Source organism: Cryptomeria japonica, chromosome 4 (genome assembly GCF_030272615.1).
Source record: "Cryptomeria japonica chromosome 4, Sugi_1.0, whole genome shotgun sequence".
Taxonomy (NCBI): Eukaryota; Viridiplantae; Streptophyta; class Pinopsida; order Cupressales; family Cupressaceae; genus Cryptomeria; species Cryptomeria japonica.
In genome coordinates this window covers 634,570,957-634,589,811 of record NC_081408.1, presented here as the reverse complement: position 1 = coordinate 634,589,811, position 18,855 = coordinate 634,570,957, and the positions used below count along the sequence as shown (strand labels likewise).

The 18,855-nt window shown below is 37.1% G+C and overlaps 1 protein-coding gene across 1 annotated transcript; it reads left to right on the top strand.

Annotated features, from left to right (window-relative positions):
- Positions 1–440: 440 nt before the first annotated feature.
- Positions 441–1,205, top strand: LOC131875286 (uncharacterized). The gene has a single exon (XM_059219366.1). The coding sequence runs from the start codon at positions 441–443 to the stop codon at positions 1,203–1,205; it is 765 nt and encodes a 254-aa protein (XP_059075349.1).
- Positions 1,206–18,855: the final 17,650 nt, after the last annotated feature.

Here is an 18,855-nt window from a genome sequence, read left to right as displayed (position 1 = left end):
ACATTAAAGGAGATTCCTTTTCGGAGTCCCAAGTACATGGGTGTGTGGAAAATAGTGATTTAGCTACTATAGACGGGTCTTCATCTATCCCGTTCTCATTAGCTAATCTGGCAGATCCCTGTGCTTTTCACGATACAAAGTCTAGGCTTGAGCTTGAGATTTTGAAACCTAAACCTTTCTATATTTCCCTTCTCCTGAATGGCCAGAAGTTAAGTAATTGCATAATTGATTCAGGGGCTTCAGAAAAGATAATGTCTTCTCCTGTGGCTAAATCTCTAGGTTTGACCCTCACTAAAACATTTGGGAGATGTTTTTCAATGGATGGAAAATAGGTTCCTCTTATTGGTCAGGTAAAGGATGTCTAGGTAGTGCTTGTAGCGTGCCCACACAAAAGAGTAAGATTAGCTATATTGGTTGTTGATATTTTGGTGAGTTACGAAATGCTTCTGAGTAGGAAATTTTGCAAAGATCTTGGAGGCGAAATCAAAATGGATTGGTCTGAAGCCATCATTCCCCTTGGAAATCAGAAAATTAAGCTTGAACCTGAGCCCAAAAATAAGTACACTATTTTTCCCTTAGATAACCCAAAAACCCAGATTCTATTTCAGGAGTGTGAGTTTGGAAACTATCTTGTTCTTGCACCTGGTGAAAAGAAAATAGACGAGGCATTTGATGAACTTGACGGGCTATGGCAGATGGAGTTTGATGGAAGCTGTGCTAACTCCGGTTCTAGAGCAGGGGTGGTTTTGCTGTCACCAACTGGTAATATTCTCCCCTTTTCCTTCAAGTTGTATTTTAAGAACACTAATAATAATGCTGAATATGAGGCACTATTATTAGGATTAAGTGAGGCCAAATGTAAAGGAATTAAGTTGCTTAAAGTCAAAGGTGATGCAGAATTAATTGTTAGGCAGGTGAGAAACATCTATACAATTAAGAATGAAAAGTTGAGGCATTACAGAAATAGAGTTTGGGATGAATTAGAATTCTTTTATGCCTTCTCGATTGAAGCAATTCTGAGGGAGCAAGATAGTAGGGCAGATTCATTAGCTGTGTCAGCTTCACTTTTATTACCACATCTGGGTTTTAAAGATAACTCATATAGGATTGAAATGATCTATAGGCCCAGTGTTCTTGATAATGTAGATCATTGCCAGATTTTTGATGCGGATGCACAGATCAAAGATTTCCTAGAATGTGCTTAGTCATTTTCTCGGTCATATTTTGAAGGCTCTAAGAATGTTTGCAAAGAGTTTAGTCTAGACCCAGACGTAGATCCTACAAATAGCTTTGTTCAACTCAAAGGTAACAAAATTCCAAAGGGGTTAGTGACACTGGAGAGATTTTTCACTAGAGATGATGCTTTCATAGGTAACAAAGTTCCCAAGGATGACGGGAAAGGAAATTTTTGAGAAAATAAATTTGGGAGATGAATTTGATCCAAAAGAAGTGACAATCAGCAAGTGTTGTTCTGTGGAGGAAAAGAGAGCACTTGGCACACTGCTTAAGGAATACATTGATGTTTTTGCTTGGTCTTATGACAACTTGAAGGAGTTTAGAAAGGGACATTTTTAACATCAGATTCTGCTGAAGCCAGGTGCCTCTCCTTTTAGGCAAAAATTGAGGAATTTTAACCCCATCATGGTGGATGCAATTTCTAAGGAAGTTGAAAAAAATCTTAAGGCCCGAATCATATATCCAATCAACCATTCCACCTGGGTAGCTAACATTGTGCCCGTAAGAAAGAAAAATGGGGAAATTCATATCTATGTTGATTTTTGAAATTTGAATCAAGCGACCTTGAAGGACAACTATGCTTTACCAAATATGGATCACATTTTGCAAACAATGTCCGGGTCAGAGATGATGTTGATGTTGGATGGTTTTTCTAGTTACAACCAGATTACTGTAGCAGAGCATGAGCAGCACAAGACAGCGTTCATCACTCCATGGGGAACATTCACATGCAACCGCATGCCTTTTGGTTTAATAAATGCTGGAGCCACTTTTCAAAGGGCTATGGATTCCTCTTTCAAGGATTTTCAAGACAAAATAATTGTATTTTATCTAGATGATCTCACGGTGTTTTAAAAAAAAAGGACAGATCATTTTCGGGATTTGAGTGCAGTATCGTGAGCACGAGATTTCTTTGAGTCCTAAAAAATTAGTTTTTTGCATCATGGAGGGCAAATTGTTAGGACATATTGTCTTGAAAGAGGGAGTCATAATTGATCCCAAGAGAGTTAATGCAATTCAACGTCTTAGTTTACCCTCTAGCTGGACTGAAGTAAGATCATTCTTTGGTCAAGTGAATTTCTTAAGAAGATTTGTTCCAGAATTTGCTAAGACCACCAAACACATTGTCAGCTTGCTAAGTGAGAAAAATCCTTTCAAGTGGACCGAAGAGGCCAAAAATGCTTTTGAAAGAATTAAGGGATCGGTTGCAAATGCACCCACTCTTGTTAATCCAAATTTCACAAAGGATTTCATTTTGTATTGTTATGCATCAGACCATACTATGTCTGGGATTCTGTTACAGTTGGATGAAAATGGGTCTGAATTGCCTAGAGCGTTCATGAGTACTCTGCTCAAGAAGCATGAGCTTAAGTATTCACCTATGGAGAAGCATGCCTATGCCATTGTAAAGGCCGTGAAATAGTTTTGATACTATATTTTGCATTCTCACTCTATAGTTTTTTTAACAGATTCAGCGGTTAAAAGCATTTTGACTCAGCAGCAGGTTGGACTAAATAAGAGAGCAACTTGGGTCAAGAAAATCCAAGAGTATGACTTAGAAATTCACCCTACAAGGACAATTAAAGGGCAGGGCTTATGCAGGTTGATAGCAAAAAATGAGGTGGAAACTGAAGCTAAGTTACCATTAACTCTTTTTGTTGGGTTGTAGGATACTTGGTTCTCTGATGTGGCCTATTATTTAACTTATGGTAGCTACCCAAACCATCTGTTGACTAAAGAACAAAGGAATTTAAAGCTAAAAGTTGCAAAGTATGTAATTTGGCAAGATGTTTTATACAAAAAGGGTTTAGATGGAACATATCTAAGGTGTGTAGATAAACCTCAACAACAAAAGCTCCTAGAGGCCTATCATGGAGAGGTTTGTGGGGGACACTTCTCATCATTTGTTACTACTTTCAAAATTCTAAGGAATTGTTTTTATTGGCCCAACATGTTTCGAGATGCCTATATTCATGTTAAGGAGTGTGAGAAATGTCAATTGTTTTCTGGAAAGCCACATTTGGCAGCCCTACCTCTAAGGCCTGTAGTGATCGATGAACCTATCAAGAAATGGGGCATTGATTTCATAGGCCCAATAAACCCTCATTCCAGTGCGGGTCACATGTATATTTTGACAGCAACTGACTACTTTACTAAGTGGGTAGAAGCCATTCCCACCAAAAAGATGAACTTAGAGATTGTGTGCAGTTCTCTCAAGGATTACATCCTAGTTCATTTTAGGGTACCCTAGAAAATTGTGACAGATAATGCATCATATTTCTTGTCCGAAGAGTTGACTATGTTTTGCTATGATCATCAGATTTCCCTCTCGCATTCTTCTGATTATTTCCCATAGGGCAATGGATTGGCAGAATCTAGCAACAAGAATTTGATAAGTATCATGAAAAAGTTAGTTGACGAGAGTGCTCGGAATTGGCATAAGAAGATATATGAGGCTTTGTGGGCGGACAGAACCACACCCAAGAGGTCCATTGGAATGGCACCTTTTGAACTTGTGTATGGTGTAGGAGCGAAACTTTTTTTGCCACTAGAGTTATAAGCAACCAAGCTGCAGACAGTAGTAGAAGATTCCTTCTTTCAAAATGCTTTGGAGAAAAGAATTATGTATTTGACAAAGTTAGAAGAAGAGAGAGAATTGCTGGTGGATAGAATTTTAGAACATCAGAGCCGAGTGAAGAGGATTTTTGACATGTGAGCTCGACCAAGAGGTTTCCTAGTAGGAGATGAGGTGCTGCTATGGGACACAAGGAGAGAGTCCAAAGGTGCTCATGGCAAGTTTGATTCATTGTGGAAAGGCCCTTTCAGAATCTGTGAAGTAGTAGGACAAAATGCATTTAGACTCAGCTACGACGATGGAACGATCATGCCTTATACCTACAACAGGAAAGATCTTAAGCTCTATAAATTGTAAATCCTATGATTGAGGTGTTTGTACATAGTAGTCTAGGTGTTTTTGGTTGTGCCCCCTAATCCTTTCCCCTTTCATTTTCTATTTTGTGAAACCAGAGTCTGTGAGTTCTTTGAATTTTCCTTTGAAAAATACAATCCCCAGTCAGAGCCAATGTTACCGTGTCATTTATTCCTCATGGCAAGAGTGGGTCATCTTTTCTTTTTTATGTTGGAGTCCTAATTCGTGCTATATTACCTTGGTTCAATTCTTTAATGCGTCTTCAAATCCTTTTTCTAGTCATTGAAGTCAAGTTCAGACAATTGATTGAACTCTGTGAACACGTCAAACCATTTTGAACTGGGTGCAATTGGTTCATTTAGGTTCCATAGGTTTTAAGGTGTTTAGGAAAAAGTTTTTCGTACTAACATTTTCTCTAAGTGTTTTGCAGTGGCTCTTCCAAAAGTTTTTCCTGTTTGGTGATATAGTATTCATGTTGAACTTATTGAACTGAGTTCAAAGGGTTCAAATATGTTTAACGTGTTCAACATAGCAAGTGGTCAATAGTTTGATGTGGCGTACATCTTGAACTACTTGAACACTTAAGAAGTCAGTTCAAGATGTTCATATGGGTTCAATATTGGTGGGTCCCATGGTTTCTAATGTTTTGGGAAGTGCATTCATTGCTAAATACTTAGAGGCAAAACCATATCTTAAAGTGATGTCACTCTTTGGCTTTTTTGAAGTAAGTAAACAATTTGGGAATTGGCAGTTTCTTAAAGCACACCGCCATGCATTCAATGCATGCATGCAAGGTCTAATCCACCAACTTGCCCTGTCCAGATTGAAATTGAGAAATCATTGCATTTAATGTATTTGTATCACTACCTTTCTCAATAAGGTATGAAATTTATTTATGTTCTGCATTTGTTACTTGTTGCTAGACCTTTGTATATGTTATCCCTGGATAGAAGTCTTTCTTGCTGCAAGCTGTCATCCGATTATACAACTGTGAAGGTGAGTCTTTCCTTATTTTCTCCAATGGTTTCCCTTGCATTTAATCTCATATAGAAGGTTTCACTGCAATCAAATTTAGGTTTCTTGTTTTGAAGTTATGATGTCCACTCTACATTTGTTTGGAAATGTCTTTAGCTTGGTATCCATAGAAGCCATAGTTAGTGATACTGACCTGAAAGGAGAGAACCTTGAAGAGTTGAAAGAAAGGGTGTTCAAGGGTATTGATAAGTCTTTTTGTATAGAGATTTTGAGTAGTCGACTTTTAGAAGCAACAACTTTTCCTCCAGCAATTCCTTGTCCAGAGTTGGTTCAGGAATGTATTGCTAGATACGACCCAGTATCTGAAACTATTAAGAGAGATAATGGTGAAACCCTTCTTGCCATTAACCGTGAGGTGATTGCTTTAGTTTTCAAGATATCGGATTACCAGCTTTCTAATTTTTCTCCTGCCTAGTCAATCAATGAGTTCAATGCAAATAGAGCCGAGCACCGAAATAATGTTGCGAAATTCAAGTTGAAGGTCCCTCAGAGAGGTGGTTCTAGGTTACCCAAAAATCCTAACAAGAACCACATGTTGCCTCATATCCATGATGTGATGCTTTTGTTGCACCGAGCCAGAGGTTCTATTGAAGCTTATAGCTTTGATGACTAGATTTATTGCTATGTGCAATTAGTTCTAGAAGGAAAACAATATTTGGATTAGGCAGAATTAATTGTTGATTCAATGAGAGAACAATTGAGTCTAGCCAAGCAGTTTCAACAAAACTCCTTAATGTCCTCATATCTCTTGTATTGTCTAGCTTGTGTTAAAGAGTTAACGGGTATACCAAAGTAGCTCACTGAGGATGATGTTCTCATGTGTGAGTTCTATCCTATGCTGCAAAAAGACAAAGCCCTACAAGATTTCAGAATGATAAACAATGCTTTCTTGGGTGATTTGTGTCATGAATTGAAGAGTACAAAAGCTAAATGGATTTCAGATGATGCACAAACCTTGATAAAGAAGTTGAGTAGTTTTTACTTCCAGTTCCCATGCTTTTGCTATATACAGGTAGGAGGCTTTGAAGAGGAACCCTTCCAGCTCCCTCACTTCTGTTCTGATTGTTTTGTTCTAGCAGAAGTATGCAGGCAGCTGACCTTTGTGATCAAAAAGGCACAGCCTAAGGACAAGGGGGAAGGTCATTTTCCCATACAATTGGGAGTGTTGTCTTGTAATTCAATGTCTGATGCACTAAGTATAGGAGCAGACCTTGGGAATTTCAATTTTTCTCTATATTCTGAAAGAAAAGGGTTTGATAATAAGGGATTTTCTTGAAGCCTTGGCCTAATGCCTTATCTTCCCATGTCATAGTTAGAAATTTTTTGGGAAGATTGTACAAATGAACTTGAAGTTTTCAAAAGGGGAGACATGAGATTGGTGCTAGAATAGGTTGTCTCTTTGCAAATAAAGTTAGACATTAAAGGGCTCGAAGAGGATTATCTTGAATTGTTTGAACTAGGATAGTTAGCCCATGCAGAGACTGAAATGCTCCCAATTAATTGGATGAGGAGGAAAATGTTGATATACAATTGAGGACCAAATGAGTTCTAGAAAGAACCATGGCATGGGTGGTTAAAAAGAAAGCAATAAAGTCAGGCACCAAGTCCCTTTCTGCAAGAAATAATAAGGACCCTCTATCTTCACCAAAACGTCCTTCTAACAGTGCTCTTGTTCGTGCAGGTAAGGATACCAAGTTGCCTCAGCCTAGACGTAGGTCTAGTCCAACTGTGGATTTTAGTACCCCTTGGCATACTTGATCACAAAGTGTTGCTCAGAGGAAGATGGACCAGGTCAAGGATATGGGAGTAAAGGATGTTGTGTTTGAGGCTCAAATTTTTGAAATTCAAGATTTGGATGGTGAAGTTGCTAGTGCTCTAGACTCCCAAATAGTGACTATAGCTATGACGCGACTGCCAAAGATGTTTGAAGGAGTTTCTCATTCCGCTGTGACCCCTAAATGTTTAACAACCTCAGTAAACAAGAATAGGAGCTTTCTTCCTATGACCATTTCAATTTAGGAAATGGTTGCTAAGTACACAAAGAAGATCCGAAAAGGTTCAAGACCGCCGGTCACCTAAAAAATGATGAAGAAACTGGAAAATGGATTGTAGAAATTGCCTCATACAAACTGAAAGAGGAAAATAGAGAGGCTGGTCCTGATGATTTCAAGATCACAAAGGTAGAGTTGGGAAAAAAGAGTAGAGATACAGACAACCATTTTTTCAAAGTGTCAGCAAAGAAAATGCTTACTAGGTCAAAGAAGGATGGATGGGAGAAAAGAGAACTAAAATGACACATAAGTGTTTTGGCTCAGTTCATCGATAGTATTGGTTGCCTTGGAGCAATTCCAATATCTCATGCCGTTGAGAACTTCGACCCAACTTCTTCGAAAAACAAGAAGTTAATGAACCAAGTTCAACGGACTAAGAGCATTGCTGAAGCCATTGAGAAGTGGATTGAAAAGATAATCAAAGATGGTGAGAAGTACATTACTAACTATCAAAAATTATGTGATAAAATATAGAGCCTTATTTTTGAAATTCAAAACCAGCTTGTGTCATGGGAGAAAGAAGTGTAGAAATGGCAGAATGTCCTACCTCTGTTTGCCAAAATAGAAGATTATGGGGCTATCAGATTTCTGATAGAACATTTAATTAAGCTGGTGGCCAATGAATATCAGCTTTTCATGCTAAAGAAAACTATAATGTGGTGAGTGCTTACCTTCCAGACGGTGATTACGGATGCAAGGACCTTTGTCTATGAACTCTAGGATCTGCAAAGTAGTATAGTCAAGGATAATAAGGTGGTTAATCCTGATCATGACTAGGAGTTAGGAATCTATGGCTCAAGCACACATGAAGCAATCAAATCTTTCTAGTTGAACATGGAGAAGATCAGAGCCAAGGGTAGCTTCACGCCAGAAGATATAACCAAGGTGGCTAGGATTGAATCTATGATTTTCATTGGGAATGATCAGTTGCCGAAACACTCAGAGAAGATGGTGCAACATAGGTGGAATAAAGAGGTGGAAAAGGCGAAACTCAATGCAATGAAAGTCTTGAGCCAATCCATTGTTCAAGAACTTACAACTGCTCATGATGCCCATGAAGATGGAGAAGATGACAATGATGGAATATGACATAATGCATCAATTTAGGACTAGTTTCCTTTATTTTTAAAAATTTCTCATAGTTATGCAAAGACTTTGGGACATCTATTCCAAAATACTTCTTGTTGGTTTCGTAACTATTTTACCGAGGAGTGGTCGAGTTTTTAGGGAGACCTCCCCTGTTTAGAATATAAATTAAGTAAAACATATGGTAGAAGGGTTAGATTTTAGTAACTAATTTTGTGAGCTTTGACTCAAGTTTTTGCTTTGGCATTTTTCTATTTTTAATCAAAGGAAGAATCAGATGGTTGGGACCTATAATTGAAAAATATTGGCAGATGTATTTTTGTGTCATTGTTACATAAGGATATATATATATGAAATCTGATCATATTGTTTTTGGGGAGAAGGAAAATCTGTGTATTTTGAATCCGAATAGATAACATGTCTTTGCATATGTTCATTTGATCAAGTAACAGTAATTGATCATTCCATTATAGTATTTCATTATTCCTCTGATGTTCTTTCCTTTGAATGTGTTGTTTACTTTAGCAAAGATTCATATTTGAGGGCAGATTTATCTTTCCTTAAATCTGTTCATCTTTTATTAGTTTGTGTGGAAAAAGTATATTGAACTTTGTTTAAGTTGTTGTAGTTACATGCATTGAATAATTAAGGAAAAGAAGTTTTCATTGTATGTGAGATATGTGAAAAATTTCAGCCTTTCATCCAAGAATGAAATAGGTGGCCTTACACGCTTTCGAGTTAAAAGCTTTCATTCAGATATAAAAGAAAAAAGAAAAAAAAAACACATTCCATGAAAAATTAAGATAGGGAGCTATACCTATGCAAAAATTCAAAGGGAAGTGATTTGAACAACGCTTACCCAACTATTCAGTGAATCATTTGTTCTTAGAATAAGGTAACAGAGTTTAAGATTAATCTTTTAAAAACAAAGAGCAAATCTATTCACTAACAATAGCATAGTGACACCTCAATACCCACTTGACTTAAGTAAACATGCTTTATTAACCTAAGCAAGCTTAATTAATGTGTAGGAAAAACATAGGAAAAGGAAAAAATATAAACCCAACCAGGAAAATAGAAACCTACACTAAAAATTTTTTACAACACCTTCCATAAATAGTTTGGAGGATATGCACGAGATTATAGTTTATATTTCAGAAAAAATTTCAAATCAAGATAACCAAGAACTTAAACCATTTTCTTTTTATTAGTTGGCATTTGTACAACCTCAAATGAAGGTTTGATGATGAATCCAAAAAACTTAAGAGCAACCCATAAGTGGCCAACAACAACAAATATTGGAGAGGCAAGAATTTTTAATGGTTTAGAATTTTTTATAAGAAGTTTATAGAAATATTAGATGTATTTATTCAATAATTGAGACTATGAGAAGAGACACGAATGATTTCAAGTGGAGCTTAGGATCAAATGTAGAATATCTGACTTGTTGAATATTAAGGAGATAGTAAAATAGCTAGTATTAGCCTTAAAAGTTTCAATAAATATTCCAAGTAGATTGAAATGTAATTGAAAATGTAATAGGAGAAATACTAAGCCAAGAAGATATACTAATAGCCTAATTCAATGAAAATTTTAGTGATGCAAGAAGAAAATAATTGAATTGTATGATTAATTTTGTGTCATAATCCAAGTCTTGAAGAAACAAATACATTACCCATTACTAAGATAATTTTAGTTGCAGACATATCATCAAAAATTGTAGTACTTGAATACCTATGGAATGTTGAATCATAGACATTTGAGATGGGTTGAATTTATATATATTTATATTTATGTGCTAAATCATGGAGTGCAAAGTCAAAAGGGATTGGAGATACATTAAGTATGGGGTACAACTTGGTAATTGTGTCATCAAATTCAAAGATTCAAATTCTTAGATTAAATCTTTTTCTTATAATTTATTAAGTAATTTCATAATCATTATTATTTCTACAATTCCATTTACCAAACTTTGGTAAAATTATAAAATATATATTTTTTTAATATTATTTGTACAAGCGCATGCATCATGATACTACAAGCAAAATATGAAAGAGAAAATTACAAACAACATTTAAGAGTCGCCTACTTTTTCAATCAAAAGGTTACAAAATAGGTAAATACATTAGAACTTGCATTATAAACACTTCTATATTTCCTCTCTCTAACATGAAGTGAAGAGAGAGAATATAAATGATTCCTATCTCACTTACACAATTAGTTAGCATAATTAATTATTCAACAATTCCTTATAATCAAATTATCAATGTAATTATTTTCAGTTAAATAATTCATACAAGAATCTTATTATTAAAAGCTAGGCTAATTAAATGAGATGTGATAGAAGGGTAAGGAACATGGGGAACCAAAAGAAGATCTCAATATGCTCCATTATTTATAAAATAAAAATAATTGATCTTCAAAAAGAAAATGAAATACTTACACTCAAAATTTGAAGATGTAATAAGAACAAGAGTTGTAGTGCACTGGATCTATTTTATAGAGTACTATATTATTTTTTTAAATGGTGGAGATTAAAGTTTTCAAAAAGGGAGAGCTCACAAAGTGGTCTTGTTTTTTCAAAAAAATATAACATAAAGTCTAGAGCTCTCTCCCTAAAATACTATTTTTTTCAATACATGTAGAATAGAGTCTAGTTTCTAAAAATGTAATTTTTCTTAAAATTTAAAGAAACTGTAAAAAACTATACCCAAAATACTGCATGTGAGTTTTTGACAAAAAAAAGACACACAAACAAAAGGAATTAAATAGGAAAACCTTAATATAATCTAGATGTGAAAAAATATATGGTTAGATAGCTAATAGAGAGCTAAACACCATCATTGTATTGTTTAATTTGCATGGAAACACTTACAAACCTAATGGAGACCATGACAAAAAATGTCTGAATTGCTTTTATCTTTTTAGAAAGCACATCTTTGGCATGAAATGGTTGTCCAATAGAATAGAGTCTAGTTTCCAAAAATGTAATTTTAAAAACAAATTAAAGAAACTATAAAAAACTATACCCAAAATATAGCATGTGAGTTTTTGACAAACAAAAGACACAAAAAAAAGGAATTAAACATGAAAACCTTATTATAATATAAATGTGAATAAATATATGGTTATATAGCTAAGAGAGAGCTTAACATCATCATTGTATTGTTTAATTTGCATAGAAACACATACAAACCTAATGTGGACCATGACCAAAAATGTGTGAATTGTTTTTTACCTGTTTAGAAACCACATCTTTGGCATGAAATGGTTGTCCAACCCTTTGGGCTGGAATTTTCCAATGCAAAAAATGTGGCTAGCACCAATGAAAATGTAATTTCAAAATGCTAGTCCCAAATGAAAAAACATTTTTGTAATGTTAGGAACAAATTGACTACATTTGATCATTTCTATTTCTCTCTCTCTCTCTCTCTCTCTCTCTCTCTCTCTCTCTCTCTCTCTCTCTCTCTCTCTCCCACTTTAGTTAATGTTTGGAGTCTAGAGCTTATGATTGATGATAAATAACTGAGGTTTTATCTTTCACCCCTCTCTACCTCCTTCCCTCTCTACTAAAAATTCCCTTTCTCACTCTATCTCTTCTTACTCTCACCTCTCTCCCAAGTCTAGGTTTCTACCACCCTATCTCCTTCTCCACCTCACCTTCCCTCTTGATCCCCATCTCTATCCCCATCTCTATCTGTAACTCCCTCCCTCTCTCTTCCTTTGTCTCCCTCTTTTATTTTTGCTCTCCCCTCTCTCAATTTTCTTAAGCACTACCTCTCCCTCCCACCCTCTCTCCCTACCCATCCCTAGATTTATCCATCCATCTATTTGTATCTCTACCTCTCCCTCCCTATCTTGTTACCCATATCTCTATCCCACTATATCTCTCTCACCTCTATCTCTACCTCTAGGTCTCTCATCCCTCTCTTCCTAGGCTCTACATATCTCATCTATATATCTCTCCCCTCTTGAGTTATTTCCCACCCTCTCTACATATCCCCTTTCTAGGCCTCTTAGTCACTCTCTATCTTCTCACTCCCTCCCTCCTCAACCCTCTCTTTATGTTTTGTTTTCTCTCTCACCTCTTATCTATCCCTCTCTTCTATAGGTCATCACCTCCCGTCACTTGTATGGGGTTTAGGTAATGCTATGTAGGATATATAGTTTAGGTCATATTATTGATGGTATAGGATTTACTGTACAAGATTGACAGTATAGGTTTTATGATACATCCATGGTTAAGGATACTTTCCATGTCAACTCTTCCCTTTCTCTCTTCCCTTTTTCGCCTCTTTCACCTCTCTAGGTATCTCCATCCCTTTCTTCCTCTCTCACTCTCTATCTCCCATGCCCTCAACCCCATGATATTTATATATCCTACCTCCACTCTCTTATTTTCTCTCCATTGTCTAGCTCATAACTTCACCCTCCCACCATCTCTCTCCTCTCTTAGTTTCTCCCTACCTCCCTCCCTCTCCACCTCTCTACTTCTCCATCTATCTCTCAATATACCAAACTCTCTCTAGTCCCCTCTATCTATCTCACACCTCTCTCTCTCTAGCTAGGTATTTCACTTCTTTCTCATCACCTAGGTATCTCACCTCTTCCCCATTAGCCCTCTCCCTTCATGAACTCTATCCTTCTCTTCCATCTCTCTCCTCAATTCTCTATCTCCTCCTTTGCTAGCTCCCTCACTCTCTTCATTTCAACCTTTTCATCCATCTCTCTCTCTCTCTCTCTCTCTCTCTCTCTCTCTCTCTCTCTCTCTCTCTCTCTCTCTCTCTCTCTCTCTCTCTCTCTCTCTCTCTCTCTCTCTCTCTCTCTCTCTCTCTCTCTCTCTCTCTCTCTCTCTCTCTCTCTCTCTCTCTCTCTCTCTCTTTCTCTCTATTATTTTGTATCATTTGTTTCTCCCTTCCTCCACTTTGTATGTTGTTACCCCTTTCTTTGATTTATATGTTATATGGTTTATGGTACATAAATTTTGTATGGTATAGGTTTTAGGGAATAGGGTCTAAGATATAGGGTTTAGGGTTGAGGGTATTGGTATAGGATTTAGTGTAGAATATTGATGGTAATGGTTTTAGGAACTTACATAGGGTTCATGGTATTCCTTGCATTGATACTTCTCTCTATCTCTACCTTCCCCTCTCTCACCTCTCTCTCACCTCTCTCTTCCCTCTATAAGTCTCTCTCTCTCTTTGGTTTTCTCTCCCTATCTACTCCTTATCCATCCTTACTCCCATATCTATCTCCTTGTCAACATCTCTTATTCTCTCGCATCCTATCTCTCCATTGTGTAGTTTGTCGCCTCTCCCTTTCACCCCCTCTTTGTCTGCCTTCTCTAATTTTCACTCTCCATCTCTAATCGATTATATATCTCTCCATCCATGTCTAATTACCCACCTCTATCTATCCCCATTTATCTATCACACTCATATCTCTCTCCATATTTAGGTCTATCACCTCTCTTTCCCCTCTAGGTATCTCACCTCTTCATATGTCCCCTCTCCATTTCTTTCCCTCCCTATTCACATATCTCTCCCTACTCCATACCCCTCTCCCATTTTTAAACTCTTTCTTCCTCTTCTCTCTCCCCTCCCCTCTCTATCTCCTCCTTTCCTAGATCTCTCCATCCCTCCATGTATGCATCCCTCCATGAATTCTTAGTCAGACTCTTTGTTCTTATTTCTCTTCTCTCCTCCCTTATTCCCAGCTCTTGTTGTTAATTGTCCCACCACTTTATATAGGGTTTAGGGTATATAAATGTATGAAGGTAAAAAACAATGGGTTTTATGGAATATGACGTAGGATAAAGGGTTTAGGGTATATGGTTGAAGGTATTGGTATATATTTTAGGGTAGAAGATTGATGGTACTGGGTTTAAGGTACATAGGTTTGAGGGCATCTTCTATGTTTATACTTCCCTCTATCTCTCACTCTCTGTTTGTCTCTCTTCCCTCTCTCTCCTCTCTCTAGGTCTCTCCCTCCCTTTCTTCATCTTCTTCTTATTCTTCTCTCTCTCTCTCTCTTATTGCTTGTTGACCCCTATTTCCATTCTCATGATCACTACCTATCCCTCCCACATATCTCTCCATCCTCCCTCTTTACCCCTCAACCTCTCACTCCTTTTATCATTACTCACCTCTTTCTCTTTTGTTATCTCTCTCACACATATCTCTCCCCTAGGTCCCTCACCTCTCTCTACTTGATCTCTAGGTCTCTCACCTCTAATTATCTCTCATTTCTAGTTCTTTCCCTCCATCTCCACCTCTCTCTTTACCCTTCTTTCCCTCTTTTTAAATTTCTCTCTCATTATCTTCTCTCTATCCCTCACCTTTCTACCTCTCCCTCCATCCCTCCTTAGCTCTATCTTTTCTTATTTTGTTCTATCTCTCATCTTGTCTCTCCCTCCACTCTCTAGGTAATCATTTATAGCTCCCTTGTATAGGGTTTATGTAGTAGGATGTATGATATAGATTTGAGGATATATAGTTCAGTGTATAAGGTTTAGTTATTTGAGTATTGGTATATGGTTTACATTACAAGATTCATGGTACAAGCTCTAGGGTACATATGGTTCAACATATTGCCCATGGTTATACATCCCTCTAGCTCTTCCTTTCCCTATCCATCATTTATATCTCACCTCTCTCTCCCCTCTCTAGGTCTCTCCCTATATTCCTCTCTCCCTCACTATTTCCCCACCCTCATTACCCCCATCTCTTTATCACTCCCCCACTCTCTCTTATTCTCTCCATTTTCTACATCATCACCTATCCCTCTAGTCCTCTCCCTTGTCTAGTTTTATCCATCCCTTCATGTCCACCTCTCTACCAATCCATCCATGTATCAATACCCAACTTCTCTATCCCCCTCCATCTATCTAATCTCTCTCTCCTCATCTCAATTTATCACCACTATTTCCCACTCTACATATGTAACCTCTCTTTCCCCCTCTAGGTCTCTCACCTCTCTATTTGTGTCCTCTCTAGTTCTCTCCCTCCAAATTACCCCTCTCCCATTATTAAATATCTCCTACTCCTCTCTCTCCCCTCACCTTTATTATCCAACATCTCTCTCTTTATTATTTTTCTTTCCTTTTCTCCCTCTCTTACCTCTCTAGGATGTCCCCTCCCTTTATTCCTCTCTCTCTATCTCCCACTCCCTCCTTAAACATCCATTTCACTTCTCTCTTTCTATCTAGGTCTCTCACTTATCTCCTTGTTAATATCCTCTTTAACTAGGTCTCTCACTCCCACCATGTCTACCTCTCACTTGATCTCTTCATACCCCTCTCTCTCTCTTTGTTCTTTAGTATTCCATATTTTCCCTTTCTCCCATATTGACGCAGTTAAGGTAGGGAGATCCAATGAAGAACATCCCCACCTTCCAGCCTATTACACAAAACACCAAGAAAGATACCAACAATCAGTAAAAGATTACAAGATATAACCGGTAGAAGCAACACACCATATAATTGGTAAAGAGATAAATCAATCACTATACCCATTTAATGAATTACATAAGCCTTAAGCAGCTACACATGCTGGACCACAACCTAGGATTACAAAACAATCCATACAACACAAATCTAAGATCCGCAGATCTTTTGCTCGACAAATAGACCTCTGGTGACAGTCTACACTGTTTTGCACTAATTTGGACTATTGGTCCTCACAACTGGAATGGTAACTAGGTAATAAAACACAATTCATAGATTGAATATCCTTAAATAGCTAACATTTCTTATGGAAAAGGCTCATTTAGTTATCAACTAGGGACGTAAACTTAAAATGGGCCAGCACTATATGTGCACCAAGTTCATATTGCAACCATTCTATATTATTGCAAAAGGAAATTCTTCTTAAAATAAACACATGAAATCTGAAATGAACTAATATTTAATCTTACAACTGGAAATTACTTTAAACAACTACTGTTAAATGATAAAGTTCTGGCAGGAAATAGGAACTACTCTATTGTTGTGGCTAAAGGAACAGACATAGGAACTATTTCCTATGGCTATAGGAATAGACAATTGCAGAAACAACTACTACAGAAGTATAAAACTAACTGGAACATACAAAGGATTACTCAACAAGTCAGCCCCCTTGAGTGAGTATCTTTAGAACTTTAGATTACAATTATCTAATCATTCAAAATCACATTGATCTCTTTATTTCATCTTTACTAGAACATACATAAACAATACCATAAGACTGTGTATTACAAAATACTATGGTCATTCTCTGATATCCCTAAGAGGAGAGAGATCCCTTTATTTATAGGAAAAATTATATCAAACTTCTAATTGATCAACCACATTCCTACAGAATAGGCGAACAGGATTTATTAACAAGAGAAGAAGTTAACGCAGGACAACAAAACAACATTTGTCCTGCAGCTGAGAAAATATAGCATGACTAGCCTCCTAGATCTAAGCTCCACTAGGAACAGTTATAAATGTTTCATAAGTCAACCTTCTAAAGAACTGATCAAGTGGTTCAATCATTACTACATTTCTTTGACTGGGTCTGCATTATGGTTATATACTTGGTGCTCTTTTGAACCCTCATTTGTCTTTACTTCACCTTTGCTGACCCTACATCATGATATTAATGTGCACAACAAACATGTGTATATACTAATGCTAACATGATATAATGTAAACCATATTTATAATTGATTTTAGATATTTGCATAGATAGACCATTTGAAACCATTATATGACATCCTTAGGTATGAGTTAAACAAGTTTCAAAAAGACTTAAAAGGTATCAACCTAGGAGAATATTATAATCCAAATGTCATCTAATAATAAGACCTAGGTAGGATTATTATATAAAAAATCTATCAAAATAGAGCCATTATTTAGGCTCATCATGGACCTCAGTCCCTCCAGACTTCAGTCCCCCTAGACCAAATTCTCTTTGGGAACTACATCTCTGCTTGGTCTCTTCTTCCTTTGGCCTCTGTCCTACAAAATTAATCTCTAAACTTTCCCTTTATACCATTCGCAAGCAATAACAACTTGATCAAGTCAGCCAAAGACCAACCGGTTCATGAAGAAACATGTAAATGATAACATGTCGACCCAAATCACCAAGAACATTTTCAAATGCATAAAACTACATGTATTCCTTTGGGAACATTGGACAAGGCCCAAAACAACATCACTCAATGATCTACAAGTTACAGAAACCACCCACAACCCGCTTCATCTTTGCTCCATACACTGCAAAACCAATCGGTAAGAACATACCAATACCGAGCCAATACTGGGATCAATGTCTCACCAAGATCAAATCTGAGTGCTAGTTTGAACTACTTTGGTGCTCTTACATTAGACTCTTGGGGTTAATAAAAAAGAGAGTCCCATCACTTGATCTAGTTCAACGATCTGTCAATAGGTACTTGCAACTGGCTTAGGGGTTTGGCAGTCTGACTACAGATTTTGGTTGCCTCTCCTCGGCGATCTACCGGTCCACCCTATAACATGCCTCTGTTCGGTGATTTGTTCAAGTCTCCACCCACTAACTGGCTCAAGCTCAAGCTCTAGGTTTGGTAGTCTCCTTGCAAGCCTTGCACTGCCTCATGGTCGACGATCTAAATAAGTCTACAAGCTGCCTCAACTTCCTTTCAACCAACTAGTACATAACTGGGTCTTCTTTGATCAAAAGTTTCACAAACCAGCTTTGATACTAGTTGATGCAGTCAAGGTAGGGGATTTAATTAAGGACATCCCCTCCTTGCATCCTATAACACAAAACACCAAGAAAGATACTGGCAACCGGTAATAGATTACAAGATATAATCGGTTAGCAACCCTAACTGATAGAAGTAACACAAGATATAATCAATAACCAGATAAATCAACCACTATATCCATTTAATGAATTACATAAGCCTTCAGTAGCTACACATGATGCATCATAGCCCATGATTACAAAACAATCCATGCAACACAAATTTAAGATCTGTAGATCTTCTACTCAACAAATAGGCCTCAGGAAATAGTCTGCACTATTCTGCACTGATTTGGACCTCAGTCCCTCCAAACTTTAGTCCCCTTGGACCTGAATCTCTTTAAAAACTACATCTTCACTCGATCTATTCATCCTTCGACCTGTGTCCTACAAAATGAATCTATAAACTTTCCCTTTATACCATTCACAAGCAATAACAACTCGATCAAGTCTGCCAATGACCAATCAGTTCATGATAAAACGTGTAAATGATAACATGTCAACCCAAATCACCAAGAACACCTCCAAATGCATAAAAAAATATGCAGTCCTCTATGAACATTAGACAAGGCCCAAAATAACATCTCTCAATGATCCACAAGTTAAAGATGCCACCCGCAACCCAATTTATGTTTGCTCTATACACTGCAAAACCAACCGGTAAGAACATACAAATATCAGGCCAATACTAGGATCGATGTCTCACCGAGATCAAATTCAAGTGTCAGTTGAACTACTTTGGTGCTCCTACATCACATATCTAGGTCTT